The following is a 22,776-nucleotide window of genomic DNA, read 5'->3' as shown; positions in this document are numbered from 1 at the left end:
GGCTCATTTTTTCTTAGTCTTGGTAAGGTAGTGACCTTCAGAAGGCTATTTGAGCCTTGCCAAGATACAGGACCCAGGCATGGCTCACACTGACAAGTCGTAAAAGTGCTTATCTAGCTCTGCCAGCTTGTGATGCTATCTGTGTTTCTGGATGAGGTAAGGGCTCATATATGATGTAAGCAGAAGGTTCCCACAGACACCACATCAGTCAGCAAATACTGACCAAACACATCTGCCCATACTGTGCCAAGGACTGGCAGGCACTGCCCAAAAGAATGCTCACACCTCTGTTATGGTCAAAACAGATAGCATTGGCCACATGTAGCTACTGAGCACTTGAAGCGTGGCTAGTGTAACTGAGGAACTGAGTTTTTTAATAGTGTATAGTAATTTTACAAAAGCGTTTCAGTTTGGCATTTCCATAGATATGTACATTGTACTTTGAACAATTTCACTTGCTCTAATACACTTCCTTAGTCCCCTTTTCAAACAGTATTTAGTAGGCTTCATTATGCTATCTTCATATACATATGTATATATATGTAACATATAACATGCTTCAGTCCTGCACCTCCAGTACTGTCAAACCCCAGTACCATCAAAAAACCCTCCAAACGTTCAGATGTTCTCAGCACAGAATCTGGAGTCATATGAACTGAGTTCAAATCCTGCCATGCATTCATTAACTATGTGACTTTGGGCAGGTATTTTAGCCTCTCTGAGCCTTTTTTGTAGGGTTGTTACGAGGATTAACCAAAATAATACAAATGCTTAGGACAGTGCCTGGCACACGGCACTCAGTAAATGCTATTCTTTTCATTATTATCATGAGATCTCACCAAGATGGGACTGGGTGAGGGATCACACAGCATGATGGAGAGATGAAGTATGTGGATGGGAAACGGGACTGACGTGGCAACAATATACAACACAAGTGCCTCTGAGCACAACGACACACGTGGTCTCAAATCCTCATTCTTTCCTAATTCGGGCTGCATCTCCCAGTCAGGTTTCTGAATCTCATCCACTGTGCTGCTCGGGGAGGAAGGAAGAAACACCCAGAGACAGACTAAAAGTCAAGAGACTGGATGGGACTCAAGAGCGGTTCGTCAGTGTGGCTTCTTCACTTGGGAAGGAAGCAATGGGAAGCATGGTAGCAATGGAAGTGCTGGCCGACAGAACAGGGTGGGAGCAGAACTGGTCTGGGTGTGAGTTCTGCCTTCGCCTTACTCATATGGTGACTGGGTAAGTTACTAAGTAACTGTACGTCTCAATTTCCTTGTCATAAAATGAAGATATTGCTGGAGATACCCAGGAGTTTGTGAGGAGCAAATGAGGTAATACTGTCAAGTGCCAAGAACAGCGCCTGGCACACAGTAAGTGCTCAATAAATGCAGGCTAGGCTACAACGGTGCCTAGAATAGAAAGGTTACAGAATCCAACCTAGAACCAATCAGGTGCTGCTCCTGGCTTCTTGGCTTAATCTCAGATGCCTTCATCACTGAGTGATTTTCAAGTGTTCTCCCTTTCCAAGAACTCTCTGCAACCTGTAGTTCTACTCCTACTCCATCCAGAGGCCTGGCCTTCCCATCCATCACACAGCTCGTCATGAGACCGTGCTACAGGACTACCACATGGAGATTCAGTGGCTCAGTGAGTCCATAACTACCAGTGATGAGGGGAGTAAATGAGCTGTTCATTTGCAACCGCTCCTCTTCAGAGGTGGAGCATCACCTTTTAGAAGGTGTCAGGGAAGCCCCACCACTAACACAGAGTACTACATCCAAAAGCAAGGGAGAAATGTGGCTAGAGCCAAAGAAGTGATGGTGGCCTAAAGAGGAAAAGGAGAACTCACAGGAGGTCTAAATTCTAGTAAATAAGGGAGCCTGTTAAAGCAGAAATTATTCAATGACATTTGCTGAATATGAATAAGTTATTTAGTTATTATTAAAGACCACAAGGAATTTATTGAAGAGGGAGCCATTGCTGTAGGCATAAGGCATCAGAATGGGACTTTGCAGTGGAGGACCAAGGGGGGGCTCAATTGGAATGCAGCATGGACAGCTGAGAGTTTATAGCTTAAGGATCAAGGTGTAGGGATGAATAAATGGAAAATAAATACAAATAAGAGGTGTAAGGGGAATCTGGCTAAAGTAACCTAAGAGTGTTGAAGGCAGGCCAGGGTGGTCAGACATCGTCTGGGGAATGGTGGAAAATGAGGAACCAAAAGTATTGAGGATGATCAGGTATCAAGGGAGAAGGGTTCTGGTTAAACCGACTTATCAGTGTTTTTGCTAAAATTAGACAATGCAGAGATGAACACAGAAGTCCAAGTCAGGCCTAGTTGAAAAAGAGTTCAGAACAGCCTGAATAGTTTGGTTGATGACAGAATCTTTGTAAAATGAGGAGGGTTGTGAAGGATGGAAGAGAAGGGGAAGACAGAAATTATCCAAGTTAGATAACTGGGGAACAGAAAATTACAAATTACTTCTTTAACCACCATCCCTCCTTTTCCTTAAGAAGCAAAGGCCTGGCTCCATGGGTGCAAAGTGTACATGTGGAGGTGTTCACCTTCGACCTTCTAGGACCCCTCTTATGACTGGTCTGGCCAGGCCTGCCCTCTTCATACCCTTCTGGGCCCCGCAGATAAGACTTATGTTCATCCACGTTGCAAGGAGCCGACAAATACTCCATGTCTGTTCATCACTAGAAACTTGGGGACAATGACACCAGATGGTGCTCATGGCAGTGTAAGAAGGTATAGTCCCCAAGAAACAACAGACCTGGGTATTATGGACCCACAAGGGATAACTAAGCTGGATTTCCAGACTGATGTGGTTGAGGGTAGGTGTTACCAGCCCCAACGTGGGGCTCCCTGCCCCTGTAGGTCCTCACCCTATTCAGGCAGAGTACCCCCAATCTCAGCATGGGGATGCAGAAGGCACACTCAATAAGTAGCTCTCAGCCTCATGTCTCCTGGTAACATTTGCTTAAAATTATGTCCTTTAACTGCAGTGTAGCTTCTGTAAGATTTGTGTCAGAATGCTTTTATTCAGTTTTCTGTGTGAGAATCCTCCAATCAAGTCATTCAACGAATAGTTGAACTATAAAATGAGCACTTTTGAATTTTTTAAAAAAAACTACAAAGTTTAAATTTTTTTCAAAACTGGGCTAGGGGGTGTGATTCAAGTGGTAGAATGCCTGCGAAGTGCCAAGTAAGCATAAGGCCCTGAGTTCAAACCCCACTAATATCCCCCCCGCCCCCATCAACAAAAATCAGAAGACAAAAGTAAATGAAAAGTTTAGAGAAAAAGTGAAAATTCCTAAATTTTGAAGTGTACTCATTATGGCTTTTCCTTTGGCTTCATTAGATAAAGAAGAAACTGGTAAAAGATCTCTTCAGAGTGACGGGAAAAGAATCTAACCAGAAGTTAACATTGCTTGTAATTTAAAATAGTCCTGTTTAGTCTTTAGGTTTAATTGTTTTGAAAATAAAGGCCATGGATCCATCAATGTGTAATAAGTTTTGGTGAAGGATGGAAACCCCTAGGGCAAGTTTCAGCAGTTTTACCTTATTTGTTATCACAGAAGGTCATACATAGAAAGTCAGAGCAAATTGTTAGTGAGCAGTAAATCCAGCATTGTGGGCAAAATATCTGTAAATCCTACAGTCTTGGTTCTGTCACCTGAAGTACAAATTCAGTAGTATGCTTGTTTCTAGACTGGAAAGGAAGAACTTCATTTCTGTTACATGAATTTCTTTGAAATTACCTTCCTATCAGTAGATGCAAAATCCTTTTGTATTCATTTTGCTTATTTTCTGTGTACTTGTTTTGATTTCCGTGAGTCTCAAAGAAGCCTTTTTTTGTTATCAGAGTTACCATTCGTACCAACACAGTGTGAGCATTTCTAACACTGGGGTCAGTTCAACCAGCAATATGGTAGTGATATGAAGGACAATGACCAGTTATCATTTATGATTTGACCAGAAGAGTTAGTTTACATGTATACATTTGAGGTCCAATGACTTTCACTTAAAACACCTATATCAAACTCTTCTGGAAGCTTCTGTTTGTCATTCATTCTTCAATTTGGAAAATGTATTATAACTATGCTTGAAATTATCATGAATATTTAGCATTTAAGGAGAGCATAAAAAGCACATTAGTTGATATGCAGAGGTGAGTATAATTTTATGATATAAATCATAAAATAGATTAAGCCCTTGATTATTTATCACAAGATTGTTAGCTGTGAAAGTGATCACTGTGCTTCTGAAGGTCTGCTCTTTTAAACACAATTACATTTCTTGTTTTCACATCTTTCCCAACTCCAACGCAAAAAAGAAAAGATATTAACTGTGTATACTTCCTTAAAAACAACATACAGGCTTCACTTTGCACAGTAGTACAGGAGCAGAAAAATGGCTCTTTCTAAAACCATGTGAAGTGACCTTAATAATCACTGGAAAAAAAACTGTAATTGTTCATGACCTTTAAAAAACTTCCTCAAGGCATTAAAAACTTATTGTTAAATGCATAAGAAATGAAAAGTATTAAAACTAATGGCTATTTGGTAGGCTGTAATTTAAAACAACACAAACATTGTAGATCAAATATTTATCTTTGTAAAAAAAAAAGTGTCTGCCTTTTTCTTGCTGGACAACTTATGATCTGGAACAAGCATCTTTTTCGTGTGTGCACTGTGTATTGGATCCACAGCCTCCTGCACAAGCTAAGCAGGTGCTGTACCACTGAGCTACACCCCCAGCCAAGCATCTTTTCTATGCCTTGGCAAATTGTCTTAGTCCTTTCTAGTCTGGCACCACTTCCAACATTTTATCATTTAGTGCTTTCAATGTCATCACTTATAAAAGCCTCTTTAACATAAAGGGTTTTGTTGCCAGTGTCACCCCTCCAGAACACCTTCATCTCTCTTGATCTGTCACTTTCTCTAGTCTCTAGAATGGCAGGAGTAATAACATTCCCACATCAGCTAGTTCTTCTATAACCCCAGTTGCATTTTATTTGAATTATACCTCCAGTCTTATAATTTCATTTCTGTGCTACACATTCATCTTTTGCTGGCAAGTTCTCTTTCAATTATCTACTTTAAAATGCATGTAGGTTTATTAGTGAAAACAGGAGGCAAGCCAACTACACACTTTGCTGTCCATGAGTCTGTTTCTGAAATTAACAGATACACAGTAGCCAATCACAGGTGGACTTTGAAAGAAGTGATACTTGATCACTCACTGATCATTATGCATGTTATTTATGTAGCGATTTGTGGACTGAAGAATTAACAATGATTATTTCTACTTTATGCCACTACTCACAGTAACATTTTGGTAACTGAAATGTGAAGTGCTGCTGAGAAATGGCTGTTGTTTAACTACATTTGTTGTTTTTGAGACAGGATCTCACTATAGTCCAGGCTGGCCCTAAAATCACGATTCTCCTGCCTCAGCCTCCTGAATGCTGGGATTACCACTGTGTACCATCATGCCTGGCATTAACTATATCTTACTAACTGCAATTTGTGCATACTGGAATTGTGCACAGTAAGAAACGCCTGTATTGTTTTGGGAATTGCTAGGTTTCTACCTATCTTCAATGCACAGGGCTGTATTTTAAAGCAACACGAAGGAATAAAACCTCCTGCAATCTCATCACACTTAGGGCTGGAACAGTAGAAATGATGCAAATGAGTTTTACAGAGTTATTTATACAGAAAATAGTAGTTTTGTTGTGTAATAAAAGGAAGTAAGTAAGAAGGGAAGGAGGTAGAGAGAAAAATCATTTTCAAACCCTTTGAAAGGATTTAGGATTCATAACTTGTATTTGGCCTTACCAGTGTAAACCACATTCTTTCCTAAAACTCTTAATATGTTCTTAACACATAATTCAAAGTCTCTAACTGCTTCTGAGGCTTCTTATTCGAATGGTCAATAAGTCAAGGTAAAATATTTTGGTCTTCTGAAAACATAATCTATATAATCAGAATTTCGTTAGCTGAAATTAAGTTTATAAAAAAACTAAGCTCGTTTGGCTCTGGAAACTATCATATGAAACCAGAAACGTTCTTTGTACCAGTGTTGCTATAACAAAACACAAAAACAGTTTTTTCTACTTATGAGATACAGCACTTACCTATTTTTAGCTTCCTTAAAAATGCCATTTGCCTAGCATGTGCAAGGCCCTGGGTTCCATCCCCAGCACCATTAAAATAAAGAATAATTTCTGAATTGGAATAGGAAGGAGGGTAGGTAAACTGGCTTACAACCCTATCAACACCTAAAGTGGCCTGCCTACCAACATACCATCTCTGCATAGCTTGCAGTTAGCAATTTAGTACCTCTCAAATATACAGAATCAAGGTTCATCAAGGAAAGTCACCCACTATCATTTGGATGTGGTTTGTCCCCTACAGGTTCTTGTACTGGAGGCTTGTCCCTATGTAGTGATATTAAGAGATGGTAAACCCTGTAAGAGGTAGGACTTAGTGCAAAGGGACTTCCCCTAGAGTGATTAATGCTGTCTCGTAGTTCTTACAAAAAAGAGCAAGCCTGAATGCTGAATCTCTCTGGCTTCCTGTCTGCATAGTCCCAACACTGTGATACCATCAGTCATGATGCCCTCATTAGGGACACAACAGATGGGAATGTCACCCAATCTCGGACCTTGCACTTTCAACTTCAAAATTGTAGGCTAAATAAACTTCTTTTCCTTATCAAGTACCCAGAGTTAGGTGTTTTGGCATAGCAAAAACAAAACACTACCCAGCAAAGTAATCCTAAGTAAGGGACTATGAGAAAAGTACTGGGTATGTAATAATTGCTTAATCCTGTGGTAAGCAATGTTCTAAAGGTTTTACACTTGTTAACTCAATCAGACACAAACCAAAGAGGTAACTACCATATCTACATTTTGTCATAGAGGTGACAAAACATAGAAAACTTCATATGCCAAAGATCACAGAGCAATTAAGATGCAAAGCAGGACTCAGAATCCAAGCTTTTGACTTCTACAATAAGGTACTGCTCAACTTGAAAAAAGAAGATACTACATGTTCTCTTTTATATTGCATGCTAAAATAAAGTCAAATCTGAATGCTAAATGTAAAACAGTGATCACTAGAGGCTGGAAAAGAGGGAAAGACAGAGTTGGATAAGGAGTTCCAAAACACAGTTAGACAGAATAAGTTCTCATTTCTACAGCAGTAGGGCAACTGTCATTCCGAATGACCTAGTATATATTTCAGGAATAACTAGGAGTAGCTCAAAGGCGACAAACACAAAGTGATGATAGGGAGATAGAAACATTAATTGCTATAATTTGATCAATACAGTGTACCCAGGTATCAAAGTTTCAAACTGTACCCATAATAACTAATTTGAAAAAAAGAAAGAGGGAAAGCAAAATGTAGGGGTCAGAGGGCAGCAGAGGAAACAGAATGAAGAGAACAGAAAAATTTTTCAAAAACTAAAACTAATTCATATCCTCAGAGACATGTTAAGATACTGCAACTATAGAAGAATAAAATGATATGAAAAAGACCAAGGAGACAACAAAGAACTCTTGCAGATAAGTGAAATGAAAACTAAAATATTCAACAAAATGATTAGAAAAAAGAACCAAAGTGATCTTTCTCTAAGCATAGACCCAAAATGTAAATCTAGAAGTTATCAGAAGAGTTTCAATATTTGTCTAACAAAAAAAATTCCAGAATCAGAACAAAGAAAATGGCAGGGAGAAGAAGTTATCCAGTAGAATTTCCAACAATAAGAAAAGTCTGAATCTTTCTAACCACCCAAATCAAACAAAGAACACAGGTCCACGCCAAAGTATGTCATAGTTTCAGATCATCAGGAAGAAGACAGGCTTCTAGAGAAAAGAATGAGAATGAGATACCTGCTTCCTTAATGGAAACAGAAGAAGCAATAGGACAAGGAAGCAGGACCTCTAGCATTTTAAGGGGAAAATTCACACCAGTCAAACTAAAGGCAACTTTAGAAATGTAGGGAGATACAAAGTCCACTTTTCATATGCCCTTTCTAGGAAAATACTAGAAAATGGTGTACAATAAAAGAAGGCAAAAAGTAAGAAAGGAAAACATGGAATCCAGGAAATAATGTAGCCAACCTAAGTGACAGTTATATGGCAGACCTGAGCAATAACAGAAAAATTGTAAGGCAGATAAAATCACCAAAGGATCTGGAAAAAACTAGCAGAAGAATATACAATGTACTAAAGGAAAACCCATCAGCTGTACCACAAAAGAAACATGATCACAATACACTTCCTTTACAGGGATTGCCTCTGGTGTAACAATTTGGAAACATGAGGAAAAGGAAGTGAGAAGTAGAGGTTAAATCTTCAGCTATCATAAAAGGAAGGCAATTTGGACTCAAAGTCTAAATTACTATCAATAAATAGCAATATTTAATATGCAAACTTCTAAATCTTTCAGTCCTGAGTTTTATCCAAGAGCATGTGTCTTTCATAATTTTTCTTTAATTTATTACAAATATTTTCTATAAGAAGAAACCAACAGAAAGGATCCAAGTGTACTGTGAAATTCCGTGTCTTCATCCCTTTTTCTTGGTTCTTTGTATAAAAAGTTGCTGTTTAGCGGGTTTTGCTCTTCATTTTCTCTCTTGTTCGTTTTCCAGGTCTCTTCTACACAAAAAGAGAACCACATCTGATCATATAGCTCATGGCCTTCTGCCCAGGGTGAAAAAGCACAAAGAAGAGAAGAGGGAGTATGGGGTGAGAAGGGGCTGACCCTGCCCTGAACTAGGCCCTTGGCTCACTTACATTCGATCCTTTCTTCCCAGGCCTCCTGATGCCCTTGCCATGAGCTACCTTGGCCCGGAAGCTGGATACATCATCATAACTTTCACGAGTGTTCCATTTGGTGCCTTTCTTCTTTCCACCAAAACCAAACTTCTGGTTTTTATATCGTCGTTTAGCACTAGGCCTGGAAAAAGGTGGCCCCACAGATTACTGCCAGCATTAAGTCCTTATGAGCCTATGGCCCATCAGTACTCCCAGATTCCTTCCTATAAAGCCCCAAAGGCAATACTGTCACCAGAATTCCATCCTTGGCCCTACATTTTTACTCTACAAACTACCCAGGCAAGCTCATCTATTTATGATTTTAATCCCCAGAAAAGGAAAGAAAAAGCAGGAAAGAATCTACATATATCATGTGACTTTCTCCTATCTTAGGAAAGCTTTATATTTTAACTATCTTGCTAAATCACCTGGTATCCAGGTAAGCAGAAAGTAGGACTGAAAAATAATAACAGCCAAAATTCTCCCTTTTAATCTTTGTAGTACTAAGAGGCTTGAACTACTGCCTCTTAACAAGGGACTTGCTCAAGGTTACTCTCCTACTGAATGGCAGAATCTGATCTGAATCCTAGATCTTTACTCTGATCCATCACACTGTGAGACAGGGAGTCACAGTGAGAGTCACAGTGACTTGCATGCATTCAAAGTCTTCATTTTTGAAGAATGATATGGCAAAGAGGTCCATTCCATGGCACTGTAAGTCTTTTCCAGCAGCATACCCTCCACCCAGAGGCTGCTCCTAGGGAGATCCCCCACCATACTCATGAACTGTTGGCCAATTACACATCCCAGAACAAAACCAAACCAAAACACTTGTTACCCCTTCTTCATCTGCTGGCCTTTGGTTCCTGCCTTTGTACCCTGTGTGACAGGTTTCTGATCTCCCTCAAGGAAATCCAGTTTATCAGAGAAGCCTGTAAGTGAAAAAGTACTTCAATCAACAACACTGTATTTCCAGAGAAGTTAAAACCTCAAAATGTAGCTGCTATGCACTAAATTGACTTTTGGAAGTACATCTTGCTACCCACACCATTCCCAAAACTTACGACCAATAGTACCAAATCAAACGAGAAGACTCCAAAGCACCATGAGTTCAGATTAACTCTAAGGTACCTGGGATCCTTATTACCCTACATCCTTAGCAGAGAGATATCCTGACCTTTCTGATATTTTTTGATGGCATTCATCATATGTGCTTTCTCCTGCTGCCTCTTCTGAAGAACCTGTGTTTGTACCTGTGACATGGAAACAAGAACAGTTATACCCAGTCCAAACGACTACTCCAAGCATGCACATTCTCTCAATAACTGATAAACACACAACCACACCCACACCCACAGTGATCAGTACTATTACTATTTTAACACTTACATGCATTGGCAAAAACTATGCTAAGGGCTCTAGGCTCTAAGTCTATTTTCAGTTCATCTTCACAATTCAGTGAAGTTGCAGTTCAAATTCTTTTCTTTTTGCAGTACAAGGGTTTGAACTCAGGGACTATGCCTTGAGCCACTCCACCAGGCCCTTTTTTGTGTTTGTGTGTTTTGTGTTTGTGTGGACTTTTTTGAGACAGGGTCTTGCAAACTATTTGCCTGGGCTGGCTTCGAACCATGATCCTCCTAATCTCTGCCTCCTGAGTAGCTAGGATTATAGGCATAAGCACCAGCTCAAATTCTTAATATCTTCTAAACTGCAGCCCAGAAATTACATATGTACCAGGTCATGTAGCAAGAAAGCTCAGAGCTGAGATTTATACCCAGACTGACTCCAAAGTCTGCACCTTTACCCCACATACAATCTTGCCTACGAAACTGAAACAAACCATATTTAGGTCCACATTCAGTAATTCCTATTAATTATATCTGGGTAGATTAAATATCTAATCCACTGTTCACTAGGCATAAAAATTCCCAAAGAGAAAACTCCATCTTCCAGAACCAGAACAGATAAAAAAAAGCTTTAAAGACAAAAGGAGATAATATCCCAAGGCAGGGTTTTTCAATCTCAATGCTACTAACATTCTGGACAGGAAATTTCTTTATAAAGGAACAGGACCAGTCCTGTGCATTGCAGAATGTTTAGCAATGTCCCTGCCTTCTACCCACTAGAGCCAGTAGAACCTCTGCCCCAAGATGTGACAACTGAAAAATGTCTCCAGACAGTGACAAATGTTCTCTGGCAGAACATCCCAAATTGAGAACCACTGCCCTAAGGTTTCCTCAAAAACAGCAAGTTAACAGGCCCAATCAACTTTTCCTTTGCTTTTGGTAAATCAGGTTATATCCAACTTATTGCCAGTGTCTTTGAGATGATGCCAGCCACCCATCTCCAGATCAGAAAAACAATTCACAGCAAACTTTTTATAGAAGATAAGACATTAGGATTTATCAGCGAGATGACCCTAAATGAGGACAACAGCTAAACACCCCAAATCATAAGTGTTATGTCCAAAATGCTTATGAAGCCTTAACACCCAGGCAGATCCTCCTCACCCTCATTCCCTCGCACACTCTTAACTATAATTCCTGTCACCTTCTTTTTTGGTGACAATGCAGTAAAAAGGGAAATCCAAGAAAATCTTCATGGTATGTCTGATCTGGTTTACATGAGAACTCATACATTCACAGTCAAACACATGGATATCATTTTTTTTTTTTTTCAGACTGAAGTATGATCCCTGTAAGGATTTGATGATCATCTAGAACAGTGCAACCCATCCAGAATGCCTATGAGAAGCACCTGGGAAACTTTTGGGGATGAGGGAGAACATACAGATTCCCAGGGATCCTGAAGCCTAAAATGTTTTGAAATTTTCCACTGGTGATTTTGCTGAGAAATCAGGCTTGGAAACCACTGATATGGACCTATCTCTTCACTGTGCAAATGTTAAAACTAAAACTTGGAGAGATGTTGGCTCACCTGTTGTTACCACACTACTCCTGGTGCCGCACAGTGTCAAGTGAGACTGTGCTCATGGACAGCAGCAGATACACTCCACAGTGAGATAAGCACATGATCAAATACACACAGGGCATGGAACCAAATCAGACCACAGATATAACCTAACAGACATTGCCAGCCTTGTCCTATTCCCTAAACATTTTCTTCCTTACCTTCTTTCCATATTTCCTAAGCGCTCGCAATTGCTTAGCCTTTTCAGACCTCTCCATGGCAGCCTGCTTAGTCTGCAGTTTCTGACGAATCTAGAATGCAAAATGTTGTCAGTCACTACTTAGAGGGCACTGAACAAGGGTCAGGTAGTCGAAGTTCTGCATACTCTGGAACTTGTAAAACACTACTCTCGTTTTATACTTAAGACAATGAAGCCCAAAGGCTGAGCACTCTGGCCAAGGTATCAAAAGAGTCAGTGGTAAAGCCAGAGCTTAAAAACATCATTTCCAATCCCAGTGTCCTGTTTGTGCCACTGTACAAAACCACTTACATGTGGTCCAGGAAAGAAGACCCATCACTCCCCACCTCTGTCTGTAGACTGAGATTAGGCACATTTGACTTCAGTGCCCTTCTCTTAACAAGCTACCTATGTAGTAAAAACTCCCACAGATATTCAATACCTAGTCTCTCCATCAGACATACACATTTCAGTGAAAGTGTAAGAAACTATCATTTTGAATGTACAGAGATGTCTGGGCTGATCTCTAAATTACCTTCTCTGGGTATAATCAAGAGTTCCCCCAATATCTAGTTTAATACCAAAAGGAACTATTTAAATACGTCCTGGATTTGATGTCTTGAATTCTCTTTCCTCCAAAGTTAAATGAGGAACAAGTTCTACCTAACTCTAAATTACACTGTATGTGAACCATATATTAATATTCATTTTATAGAAAACTGAGGCCCAGAGGAAAAAAACTGTCTACAAGTGCACTGCTCACTGGCAACACCAGGACCAGAACAAGTGTCTTCTCTACACACCACGCTACTATCACGCCAGCAAGAAAATGCAAAAGCCATTTTTACTTTAGGAACTACACTTCTTCTCTCTTACATATTTAAATTAGGAAATGTCATCCTTATATTTACCTAATTGGTAGTGAATGGCATGCCTCAGAAGTAGAGAATCTCTGGGAGAAATGTCTCTGACAACCAGCTCCCCATTTTTCAAAATACACTTTTTGCTTTTGTTTTTAGCAGCACTGAGGTTTGAACTCAGGTCCTCAGGCATGCTAGGCAGACATTCTACCACTTGAGCCACTCCTCCAACAGCTCCCCATTTTTACTGGAGTTATACATATTTTTTTCAAACATTATAGGAGATGAGCCAGCTGAATATACTTCGGTACAAAGTCTTGCTTTCCAGAAGGGAATTTCCTTATTTCTCACCTTTTGCATCTGCTGATCAGACTTCGCCATTTCTGCAAAATAATCAGTGGGCCGCTTGGTAGGGACTTGGAGCTGATGGAGCCGGGGTAATACTGCAAGCACTGCAGCCTGGGCCTGGCGATAGCTGAAATTGCAGGACAAAATATGAAATGAGGCTGCCGGTCGGTGGCTCACACCTGTAATCCTAGCTACTTGGGAGGCTGAGATCAGGAAGATCGAGGTTCGAGGCCAGCCCTAGGAAATAGTTCGTGAGACCCCCCCACACACACCATCCTCCATCTCCAAAATAACCAGAGCAAAATGGGCTGGAGGTATGGCTCAAGCAATAGAGCGCCTGCTTTGTAACTGTGAGGCTCTGGTTCAAACCTCAGTTATACCAACAAATAAAAAAGTAAAATGTGAAATGAAGAGAAAGGCCTTCAATCCTCCTTGCTGCCTCTCATGGTTATCCAATCTCAAAATGACTATCAACATCTGACCTTCCTTAGCAAAGCAAGAACAAATGAACAAGTCAACAAAACCTGTAAAGAAACCCTCACTAACCTGGTAGACAGAAATTTCATTGTACATCATTTTTTAAAAGGGAGAAAGTTGTTAAAAGTAAATTAGTAGTTTAAAAGGATGAGCACTTTAAAGGTACCCATTAACACATAAACTAATGCCATTTAATCACTAAAGAAAGTCTGCTCAGAACCTTCCCCACGCAGTGTGTTTTAATAACTGAATGCACACACACAAAAACTTTAAAAGTGAATTATTTCAAAAACAGTCCACAAACAGAACTTTGAATACTGGAGCTCTTTTCTAAACAGTCAGAATCTCCTAGCTCTTCCAGCCCACTCCCAGGCTTACTCTAACTCCCTCATATTTCTGGGGGTGAAAATTCACTGCTTTCTCTTTTCCCCATCTCTAGCACAAGGACCCCCAACTTCCCCCACATTTGGAAACAAACATACAAACTCATCTCCCTCAGGAAATCGTCTTCTGGGTTAACAGGTTTCTTCTGGTCCTTGTTCTGAGGTGTTGGTTGAGGTTCACTGATTTCCGGCACTGGACCCAGGGTCACATCAAGCCTTTCAACCCATTCTAGATCCCGCTTGAATTCAGCCAAACACTGCTTCAGGCCACTCTAGGAAAGTCAGACACTGAGCTCCTAAGAAAAGAACCCGAAGTTTGTCTCTCCAAGCCCAAGGTGCTAAATCAACAAGAGAAAGCGCTAATCCCAAGAAACCCACACAAGTAATCGATCCTCTGGGAATCGTGCAGGGTGTGTCTTTCCCGGGACAAGAATCGGTCTCGCAAGCACAACTGCTGCCTGTGCGCATCCCATCTCCGGGTCCCCCCTATCCAAGGCCCCGAGCTCACCACGTCGTTCACGGCCTTCTTCCGCCCCTCTAGTACGACATTGAGGCCTGGCTTCAGGAGTCCACGGGAAAATGCATCCTGCAACTGCACGTCACAGGCGCGGTGAGTGACAGAGGAATTAAAACCCCCTCCCTCGCCCTGCCCCGCGAGCTCCGCCGACACCTACTTCTCTGTCTGTGACTAGGGAATCCTCAGAATCTGAGTCCGATCCTGACAGCGGGGGGGTGTCCATAACGCAGGACGCAGGCCCGCCCCACGTCCACAGGAAGAAGCGGGGTCACCGAGGTCTACGTGGGTGGCAGAGGGAGGCCCTCAACGCAGCTGCTGTTCTCAGCACCCACTCGCAAGCCGCTCCTCCACGTGCACCACCACCACCAGCAACCCAAGGTTCCTGCTCCACTCTCGGAAAGGGACTTCCGCTTCCGGCCGCGGAGCCACGCTTCCGGTTTGTTGTTGCTATAGGAACCACTCTGGCGTTTGGAAGTGCAGGGGTTGCTCGGGATCCGTAGGAGCGCACTTCCGGATAGGTGCATGGACTTGCTGACCCAGAGCGAAGAACGAAAGGTGGGAGAGGGTCTCTGAGGTCCTGGGAAGTTGCTGGGAGCGCGAGGAAACAAAGGGAAAGACAGAGACGCAGGGGGCGGGGGGGGGGAGAGAGGAGGGAGAGCCTGGGGGCGGGGCGGGGGCGTGTCCTGAGGCGGGAGGGGCGGGGCGGGGAGGGGCGGGGCGATGCGCTTCTCCACTCTCGCCTGCAGCGCTCCGTCTTTAGCAGAACTCTGACAAGGGACCATGTCGACCGTGGTAGCTCAGTCGCTGCATGTTTTTGGGTTTTGTTCCCACGTGGCCAACAATATCTTCTTCTTCGATGAACAAGTCATTATATTTCCTTCAGGAAATCACTGTGTGAAGTACAATGTGGATCAGAAATGGCAAAAATTCATTCCAGGTAAAATGCTTTCCATTCTGACACATACATTAGCGACATGTGCCACATAGACATAATCTCAACACAACGATTGAAAAAGTATTTTTCCAACTGGAATATACATATACTTTTAAAATGCAGGCGAAATAAATGTCAACTTGCACTATTTAATTATAGCGATCAGACACATGTAAGTTAAAATCACATTTCAAACAATGTTAATTTAATACTACTGTTTTCACTGAACTTCATGGATCTATTTTGAGTAATTTCTTTTCATGTATCTTCTCTGTCTTTTGTTTGGTCATCACCACAGCCCCTTTTTGAGTTGTCCAACAGTTTCCAGAGTATATCACCTTTATTACAGCACCTTTTGAATCCTTGTATGATGAAGACACTGAAAAGTTTATCCTAAGTCACAACATCCATTTGTATAACATTACATTTGTTTTAGTTCACATTGGTTCTACCAATGATATAACACTTCAACCTATTCACATTTCCCCCACTCTTTCTTGCATTGAATACTTTTTATTGTAACATGTACATGTAAGAGAATGTATATCACTATATGTGATAGTTAAGGAATTACTAGGAAATGAAGATATATACACCCAAACACTCAAGATAGCATCTTGACACTTACAACGGAGTTCATTTTATTGCAATGTAGTGTTCCTACTCATAACTACAATGTTTCAAAATTGTGTGTGTGTGTGTGTGTGTGTGTGTGTGTGATCCTAACTACTAGGAAGGCAGAGATAAGGAGAATTGGAATCTACAGCCAAAAAGTTCCCAAGGACCCATCTCCACCAATAAAAAGACTGGGCTCTGTGGTGCATGCCTGTTTTCCATCTTCACAAAAAAGCATAAATAAGAGGATCACATAGTCCAGGTCAGCTCAGATATAAATGCAAGCACCTCTTTGAAAACTACTTAAAGCAAAAAAAAAAGAAACCTAAAGCAAAAAGGGCTGGGAGTATGTCTCAAGTGTTAAAGCACCGACCTAATCAGGCAAGACCCTTGGTTCAAACCCCAGTACCACCAAAAAAAAAAATTTGATGTTTATAGTCATCTATGTCCTTTATCAGGTTAAAGAAATTCCTTTATTTTTCTAATTTACTATGTTTTTGCTCCCAATGAACAGATACTGAATTTTATTGTATACATTTTCTGAATTTTGTATAATACTTTACATATGGTTTTCTATATTAAATCAATAATCATTTTATACAAAAAACATTGATTTATATTTGTTCTCATATTTACCAGGCTGTACCACCATTATTCTTTACAAATCAGGTAGTCCAACTGGGATCATTTTCCTTCTGTATTTAGTAACAGTGTATAGTATTAAATCCTATCAGTTTTTGTTTGTCTGTAAATGTCTTATTTCATCCTTACTTATGAAAGATACTTGACCAGATATGGAATTTTTGTTTATAGGTCTTATTTCATTGTTTTTGCTTGTTTGTTTTGGCTTCTATTTTGTAGTGGTGATTAAGAAATTTGCCATTCAGGTCTTCTTTCTGTAGAGGGTTAATCTTCTTTTCTGAATACTTTTAAGTTCTTTTCCTTCTCCTTCTCCTCCTTCTTTTCTTCTTCTTCCTGCTCCTCCTCTTTCTTCTTCCTCTCTCACTCTTTGTCTATATATATGTGCGTATGTTTTATTTTCATTTTTCTAGGGATTCCTCAATCTAAGGCATAGATTCTAGAAATAGATTGCAACAGTTCTAGAAAACTTTTAACAATTGTCACTTCAGATATAGTATCTTTTTCATTATCTCTTTCTATAGCGCCAGACCATCTCAACTTCATCTTCCATATTTTTTAACTCTTAATTGGATTTTCCATTTCTTAGTCTCTCTGTGTTACATTCTAGATGGTTTCTTTAGACTTTTTTCTCTTGGTTTCATTAATTCTTTTTCCAGTGGCACCTAACCAACTGCTCAATGTATCCCCTGAGATTTTAAGCTTAGTTATTCTGCTCATATTATCACACTCCCTACCTGCACCACTTCTCTTCTTCAAGCTCCATCTTAAGTCAAATGCATATGAATTTCCCAGCAGTTCAAGTGCTGTCCACACATCTTGTGAACAACTACCCTTTGGAAATCCTTCAAGACCAGGCTAAGAGTAGAGATAAACCTAGGGAAGATGCCAGTGCTGGTCCTGTCAGCCAACTTAGGATCATTTGGACAGAGAATTCCAGGGTCCTGGGTACCTTGAACATAATTTAGAAGAGACAATGCCAACTCCAGGTGACCACTAGATTCCATATCCTGTTAAGTGGTGCAGCCAGAGGAGAACCCTTCTAAGGACTCAGGGAAGGATCCATGGTGGCCAAGTATCAGACCATTAGTAGTGAAATGAAAAATATAAAGTTCATGAACTTGGGAGATCTGAATTTGATCTGGCTTTTCATTTTATAAGCTCACAGAGCCTCTAAAATGGAGATCAAACTTATCCATTTGTTCAGTCAACAAAAGTTTATTAAATACTTCTTGTGCTAGGCACAAAATTACACACACACACAAACACTTGTTCTCGTGGTGGTTCCATTCCACAGGGGAGTATGGCAATAAACAGAATAAATAGAAGTACAACATATTTGTTAGATAGTAACAGATGCTAATGAGAAGGAAATGGAGCATGGTAAGGGAAACTGTTGAGGAAATGTGATATGATGGACAAGGTGGCTGAAGAGGACTCATTGAATAAGTGACCTTTGACAGCAAGTGAAGGAAGTAAATGACCTGGCCTGGGAGGAATGGGGATGGGAGCAGAGAGAAGAGCAAAGGCCAGAACACTACTAGGATGCTGAGTGTGTTAGGGACAAGAGAGTCATCAACCGGGCTAAAAACTATGGGATAGCATTTGACAAACTCTAAAATCAGTTGACATGTACAATTATGCACCATATGATATCTTGGTCAATGAATGTATATGTAACAGTGGTCCCATAAGATTACATTGTCTACGATGTTGTAGCCATCTTAATTTGTGTAAGTACTCTGTACAATATTCACACAACTTACCTAAGGAGACATTTCTTAGAAGTTCCATCTTTATATAACATGTGGCTTTATTAGGTATCAGGCAATGGTGATTGAATGAATAATTGAGCAAGAAAGTCATGGTGCCTGCCGTCCAGGAGCTCTCAGCATTATAGTAGAGACAAGAGTATTCAATGTACAGGACTATGTAAGTGAGTAGGACAAATGTTGTGCCCCATGTGAGCCTAGCAGAAAGCATAGAAGGATATCACCTTAACCCATTATTTTCCTTTACCTTCTTTAGGCAAGTTTGCATTCCCAGCCTTTTCCTTCAAATCCATGTTTTCAGGTCCAACCTCACTCCTAGCCTTAGGATCATATCCAACCCTAGACTTCTTTACCCAAACATCCCACATACTAGGCCTCACACAATATATCCAAAAACCAATTTTATTATTTCCTTTTTCCTCCCATTCGTCCCTTAAGACTCTACCTTGACAGATACTCAAGCACATGATAAAGACATGATACAAAAACAATGTGGCCCTAGCATAAATATCCCAGAAACTCAGTAAATACACATGTAAATACGTAACCTTAATATATCATAAAGGTGTAGTATGGGGCAACTGCTTATGTATTTGAGAAATGGAAACCAATTATTTAGATTCTCACTTCATATCTTTACCATCATGGACCCAAACTGGATTAAAAACTTAATTGTAAGTCAGTCAAACTATAGTAAACCAGAAGGAAATACACATAAGTAAATATCAGATATTCAGATGAGTCATTTTAAGCAAAAGTCAATGGTTATGATTTTCACCATCATCCCTAACTGCTCAGCCCACTCCTCTCAGGTGCCAGAACCAAAAAACTTAACACCTTTCATGCTCTTTTCTCTCCCTCACCCCCTCACCCAGGGAATCACTGAGTCTTACTGGTTCTACCTCTTAGCATTTCTCTTATCTCCCCTCCTCTCCATTCTAGTTGTCCCCACTACCTTCTGTAGCTCATTGCTACAGTCACCTCTGCTTCTTCAAATACTGCTGGTCAGTACCCACTCCTTGTTCAGGACTGCCTTCCATATAGCTGCCAGAGAGTTCTTCCTACAACACACATCTGGCCCTTCCACTGCCCCCCAGGTAAAGTCCAAACTCTTGTGCAAGGACTGTAGTGCCCCAGAGCCTGGTTCTTCTCAGGCACAATTGCTTCTGCAGACCTTCCAGAGGAATCCTGTGTGCTGGGTGGATGTGCTGCTGGGCATCTTGCCCATCCTTCCTTGGCTTGCTATGAAGCAGCAGCCTGGAGTCCCTCACACAGGGCCGCACATATCACCTTCTAGCACATCTTCCCCTAACTCACTCACCCTCCCTGCCTGGGACCCTCATCTATTGATGACTTATCCACCATGCACAGCACCTAGGGTCCATAATACTTCTGGTGGCAGATGAAAATGTTTTAATTCTGTGTTGAAATCAGAAAAAAATTAATATAACAATAGTGAATGTTATATATAATAGTGAATCCAACCTGGATTGTACTACCCTTATATATCAATGCAGTCATTAAATATATGACTGCATATATTTTTTAAAGAATATTTTTTATTTTTTTATTTCTTTTATTCATACGTGCATACAATGTTTGGGTCATTTCTCCCCCTGTCCCCCTGCCCCCTCCCTTTCTCTCACCCCCTCCCTCTCCCTCCCTACCCCCTCGCTACCAGACAGAAACTATTTTGCCCTTATCTCTAATTTTGTTGAAGAGAGAGTATAAACAATAATAGGAAGGAACAAGGGTTTTTGCTAGTTGAGATAAGGATAGCTATACAGGGAGTTGACTCGCATTGATTTCCTGTACATGTGTGTTACATTCTAAGTTAATTCTTCTCAAACTAACCTTTTCTCTAGTTCCTGGTCCCCTTCTCCTATTGGCCTCTGTCACTTTAAAGTTTCTTCATTAGTTCTTTTGCATTGCGGACATCAAATGCTATCTTGTTGGGGTTTGTTTTTTTTTTGCGGGGAGGGGTTTCTTGCCTATCCTCATACCTCCCTTGTGTGCTCTTGTCTTATCAGGTATCAAAGTCCATTCCCCTTGTTGTGTTTGCCCTTGATCTAAAGTCCGCATATGAGGGAGAACATATGATTTTTGGTCTTCTGGGCCTGGCTAACCTTGTTCAGTGATGTTCTCCAGTTCCATCCATTTAGCTGCAAATGATAAGATTTCATTCTTCTTCGTGGCTGAATAGTATTCCATTGTGTATAAATGCCACATTTTCCTAATCCATTCATCGATAGTGGGGCATCTTGGCTGTTTCCATAACTTGGCTATTGTGAATAGTGCTGCAATAAACATGGGTGTGCAAGTGCGTTTGGAGTAACCTATGTCACATTCCTTTGGGTATATCCCTAAGAGTGGTATTGCTGGATCATATGGTAGATCAATGTTTAGATTTTTAAGAAGCCTCCAATTTTTTTTCCAGAGTGGTTGTACTAGTTTACATTCCCACCAACAGTGTAAAGAGGGTTCCTTTTTCCCCACATTCTCCCCAACACCTGTTGTTGGTGGTGTTTCTAATGATGGCCATTCTAACAGGGGTGAGATGGAATCTTAGTGTGGTTTTGATTTGCATTTCCTTAATGGCTAGAGATGGTGAGCATTTTTTCATGTTTTTTGGCTATTTGAATTTCTTCTTTTGAGAAAGTTCTATTTAGTTCACTTGCCCATTTCTTTATTGGTTCATTCATTTTGGGCGAGTTTAGTAAAAGAATATTTTTAATAGAGGAAGGGACCTATGAAAGCAAAAGTGCCTATGGCCCATGAAAACCATAATATGTCCCTATTGCATTTCTGGGGTCCTCTGCTTTCTAGAGGACCACAGCTTTCATTTCCTGCTTATTGTCATAGTTGTATGATGCCTGCTGAATCTCTAGATATCACTTCTGTATTCCAGGAAAAAAAGGGGACAAAATGCATGTGCTTTCAAGAAAGCACAGAATTTTATCATAAAGCCACTCCAGCAGACTTCTGCATCCACTTCATAGCCAGAATGACACAGACCACCTAATTATAAAAGATGTTGAGGAATCTATTAAATAGCATCCCAGCCTGTGGAGTAGAGGAGGAATGTTGGATGTGGAGTAGAGGAAGAGGGGTGGCTACTTGAGACGTGAAAGCCTCTATAATTGGACTGTATTTTGGTCACTCCTTCTAGACCCATCTTTGGTCACCCCTGACTCACATGCAGTGCTTCAGCCATCATGCCCACTGTTAAAATTCTCCCACCATCTATGCCCTTTCTCATGCTCCTCCTCCCATATGTTCCCACCTTATCCTGCTTCAGGAAATGTTTCTGATTCTCCCACCTTACCCCAACAAGGTACCCATCCTAGTCATTTTCATAATACCCAGCTATAGTTGAACCAAGGATGGCCAGGAACTGATCATTGCATGTTCATGCATCTTTCTCCTTTGTGTCAAGAGGTACGCACTACTACATCTGGCTGAATTTTGGTGAAAACATGAGCTGTCTTCATTATCCCTTTTTATCTCCATTTGTAGGCTCAGACAAGAGTCAGGGCATGCTGGCCTTGTCCATCAGTCCTAATCGTCGATACCTCGCTATCTCCGAGACTGTGCAAGAGAAACCCATCATCACCATTTACGAACTGTCATCCATCCCTTGCCGGAAGCGCAAAGTCCTGAGTAATTTTGACTTCCAAGTTCAGAAATTTATCAGCATGTCTTTTTCTCCAGACTCCAAATACCTACTGACTCAGACATCACCTCCAGAGTCACATCTGGTCTATTGGCTATGGGAAAAGCAGAAAGTAATGGCCCTTATTAGAACTGACATTCAGAACAACCTTATCTACCAGGTACGTCCTAAAATGACATGTGTCACGTAGATTATAAAATAGTAAGAGCCGCCACTCCACCAGCCTTTTTTTTTTATTGTGTGTGATGGGATTTTTTTTGATATAGGGTCTCACAGAAATATTTGCCCCGTCTGGTTTCAAACTGTAATCCTCCTCATCTCTGTCTCCTGAGTAGCTAGCATTACAGGAGTGAGCCACCGGCACCCAGTCCTTGAATGCATTCTTTATACCACAGTGCTCATTTCTCACATGTATTTTAAAATTTAGTCTCATAACAATCACATAAAGAATGCATAGTTATTATCCCTATTTTACAGTTTAGGGAATCAAGGTTCCAAGAGATTAACTCATTCAAAATCACAGAGGTAGCGAGTGGCAGAGCCAGCCACTCCCTGACTCCAGCTCTTGTC

At 40.8% G+C, this 22,776-nt stretch overlaps 2 protein-coding genes across 3 annotated transcripts in view; one reads left to right on the top strand and one right to left on the bottom strand.

Moving 5' to 3' along the window:
* Nucleotides 1-8,443: 8,443 nt before the first annotated feature.
* Ebna1bp2 (EBNA1 binding protein 2) lies at nucleotides 8,444-14,971 on the bottom strand. Its single transcript, XM_074080411.1, has 9 exons — nucleotides 14,731-14,971; nucleotides 14,565-14,648; nucleotides 14,156-14,328; nucleotides 13,200-13,323; nucleotides 11,972-12,061; nucleotides 10,018-10,093; nucleotides 9,679-9,772; nucleotides 8,820-8,982; nucleotides 8,444-8,681 (listed from the first exon to the last, which is right to left on the bottom strand). Exons 1-9 carry the CDS (start codon nucleotides 14,794-14,796, stop codon nucleotides 8,631-8,633), a joined length of 921 nt encoding a protein of 306 aa, XP_073936512.1. The 5' UTR covers nucleotides 14,797-14,971; the 3' UTR covers nucleotides 8,444-8,630.
* Nucleotides 14,972-15,002: 31 nt separating this feature from the next.
* Cfap57 (cilia and flagella associated protein 57) overlaps nucleotides 15,003-22,776 on the top strand; it is a 74,108-nt gene continuing 66,334 nt past the window's right edge. The window contains exons 1-3 of one of the 2 annotated variants that reach the window (XM_074080409.1): nucleotides 15,003-15,128; nucleotides 15,320-15,510; nucleotides 22,050-22,366. In XM_074080409.1, the coding sequence (XP_073936510.1) occupies nucleotides 15,354-15,510; nucleotides 22,050-22,366 (474 nt within the window). In that variant the 5' untranslated portion in view covers nucleotides 15,003-15,128; nucleotides 15,320-15,353. The remainder of the gene's footprint in view (nucleotides 15,129-15,319; nucleotides 15,511-22,049; nucleotides 22,367-22,776) is intronic. The other variant, XM_074080410.1, reaches the window with a different exon arrangement.

Source organism: Castor canadensis, chromosome 7, assembly GCF_047511655.1.
Source record: "Castor canadensis chromosome 7, mCasCan1.hap1v2, whole genome shotgun sequence".
NCBI lineage: Eukaryota > Metazoa > Chordata > Mammalia > Rodentia > Castoridae > Castor > Castor canadensis.
This window is presented reverse-complemented; position numbering and strand designations above follow the sequence as displayed.

Coding starts and splice junctions, on each gene's coding strand:
- Ebna1bp2 (XM_074080411.1), bottom strand. CDS start 14,796: ATGGACACCCCCCCGCTGTCAGGATCGGACTCAGATTCTGAGGATTCC. Junction 13,324..14,155: donor TTCCTGAGGGAGATGAGTTT/GTATGTTTGTTT, acceptor CTGCAATTTCAG/CTATCGCCAGGCCCAGGCTG. Junction 9,773..10,017: donor CATCAAAAAATATCAGAAAG/GTCAGGATATCT, acceptor TTTCACTTACAG/GCTTCTCTGATAAACTGGAT.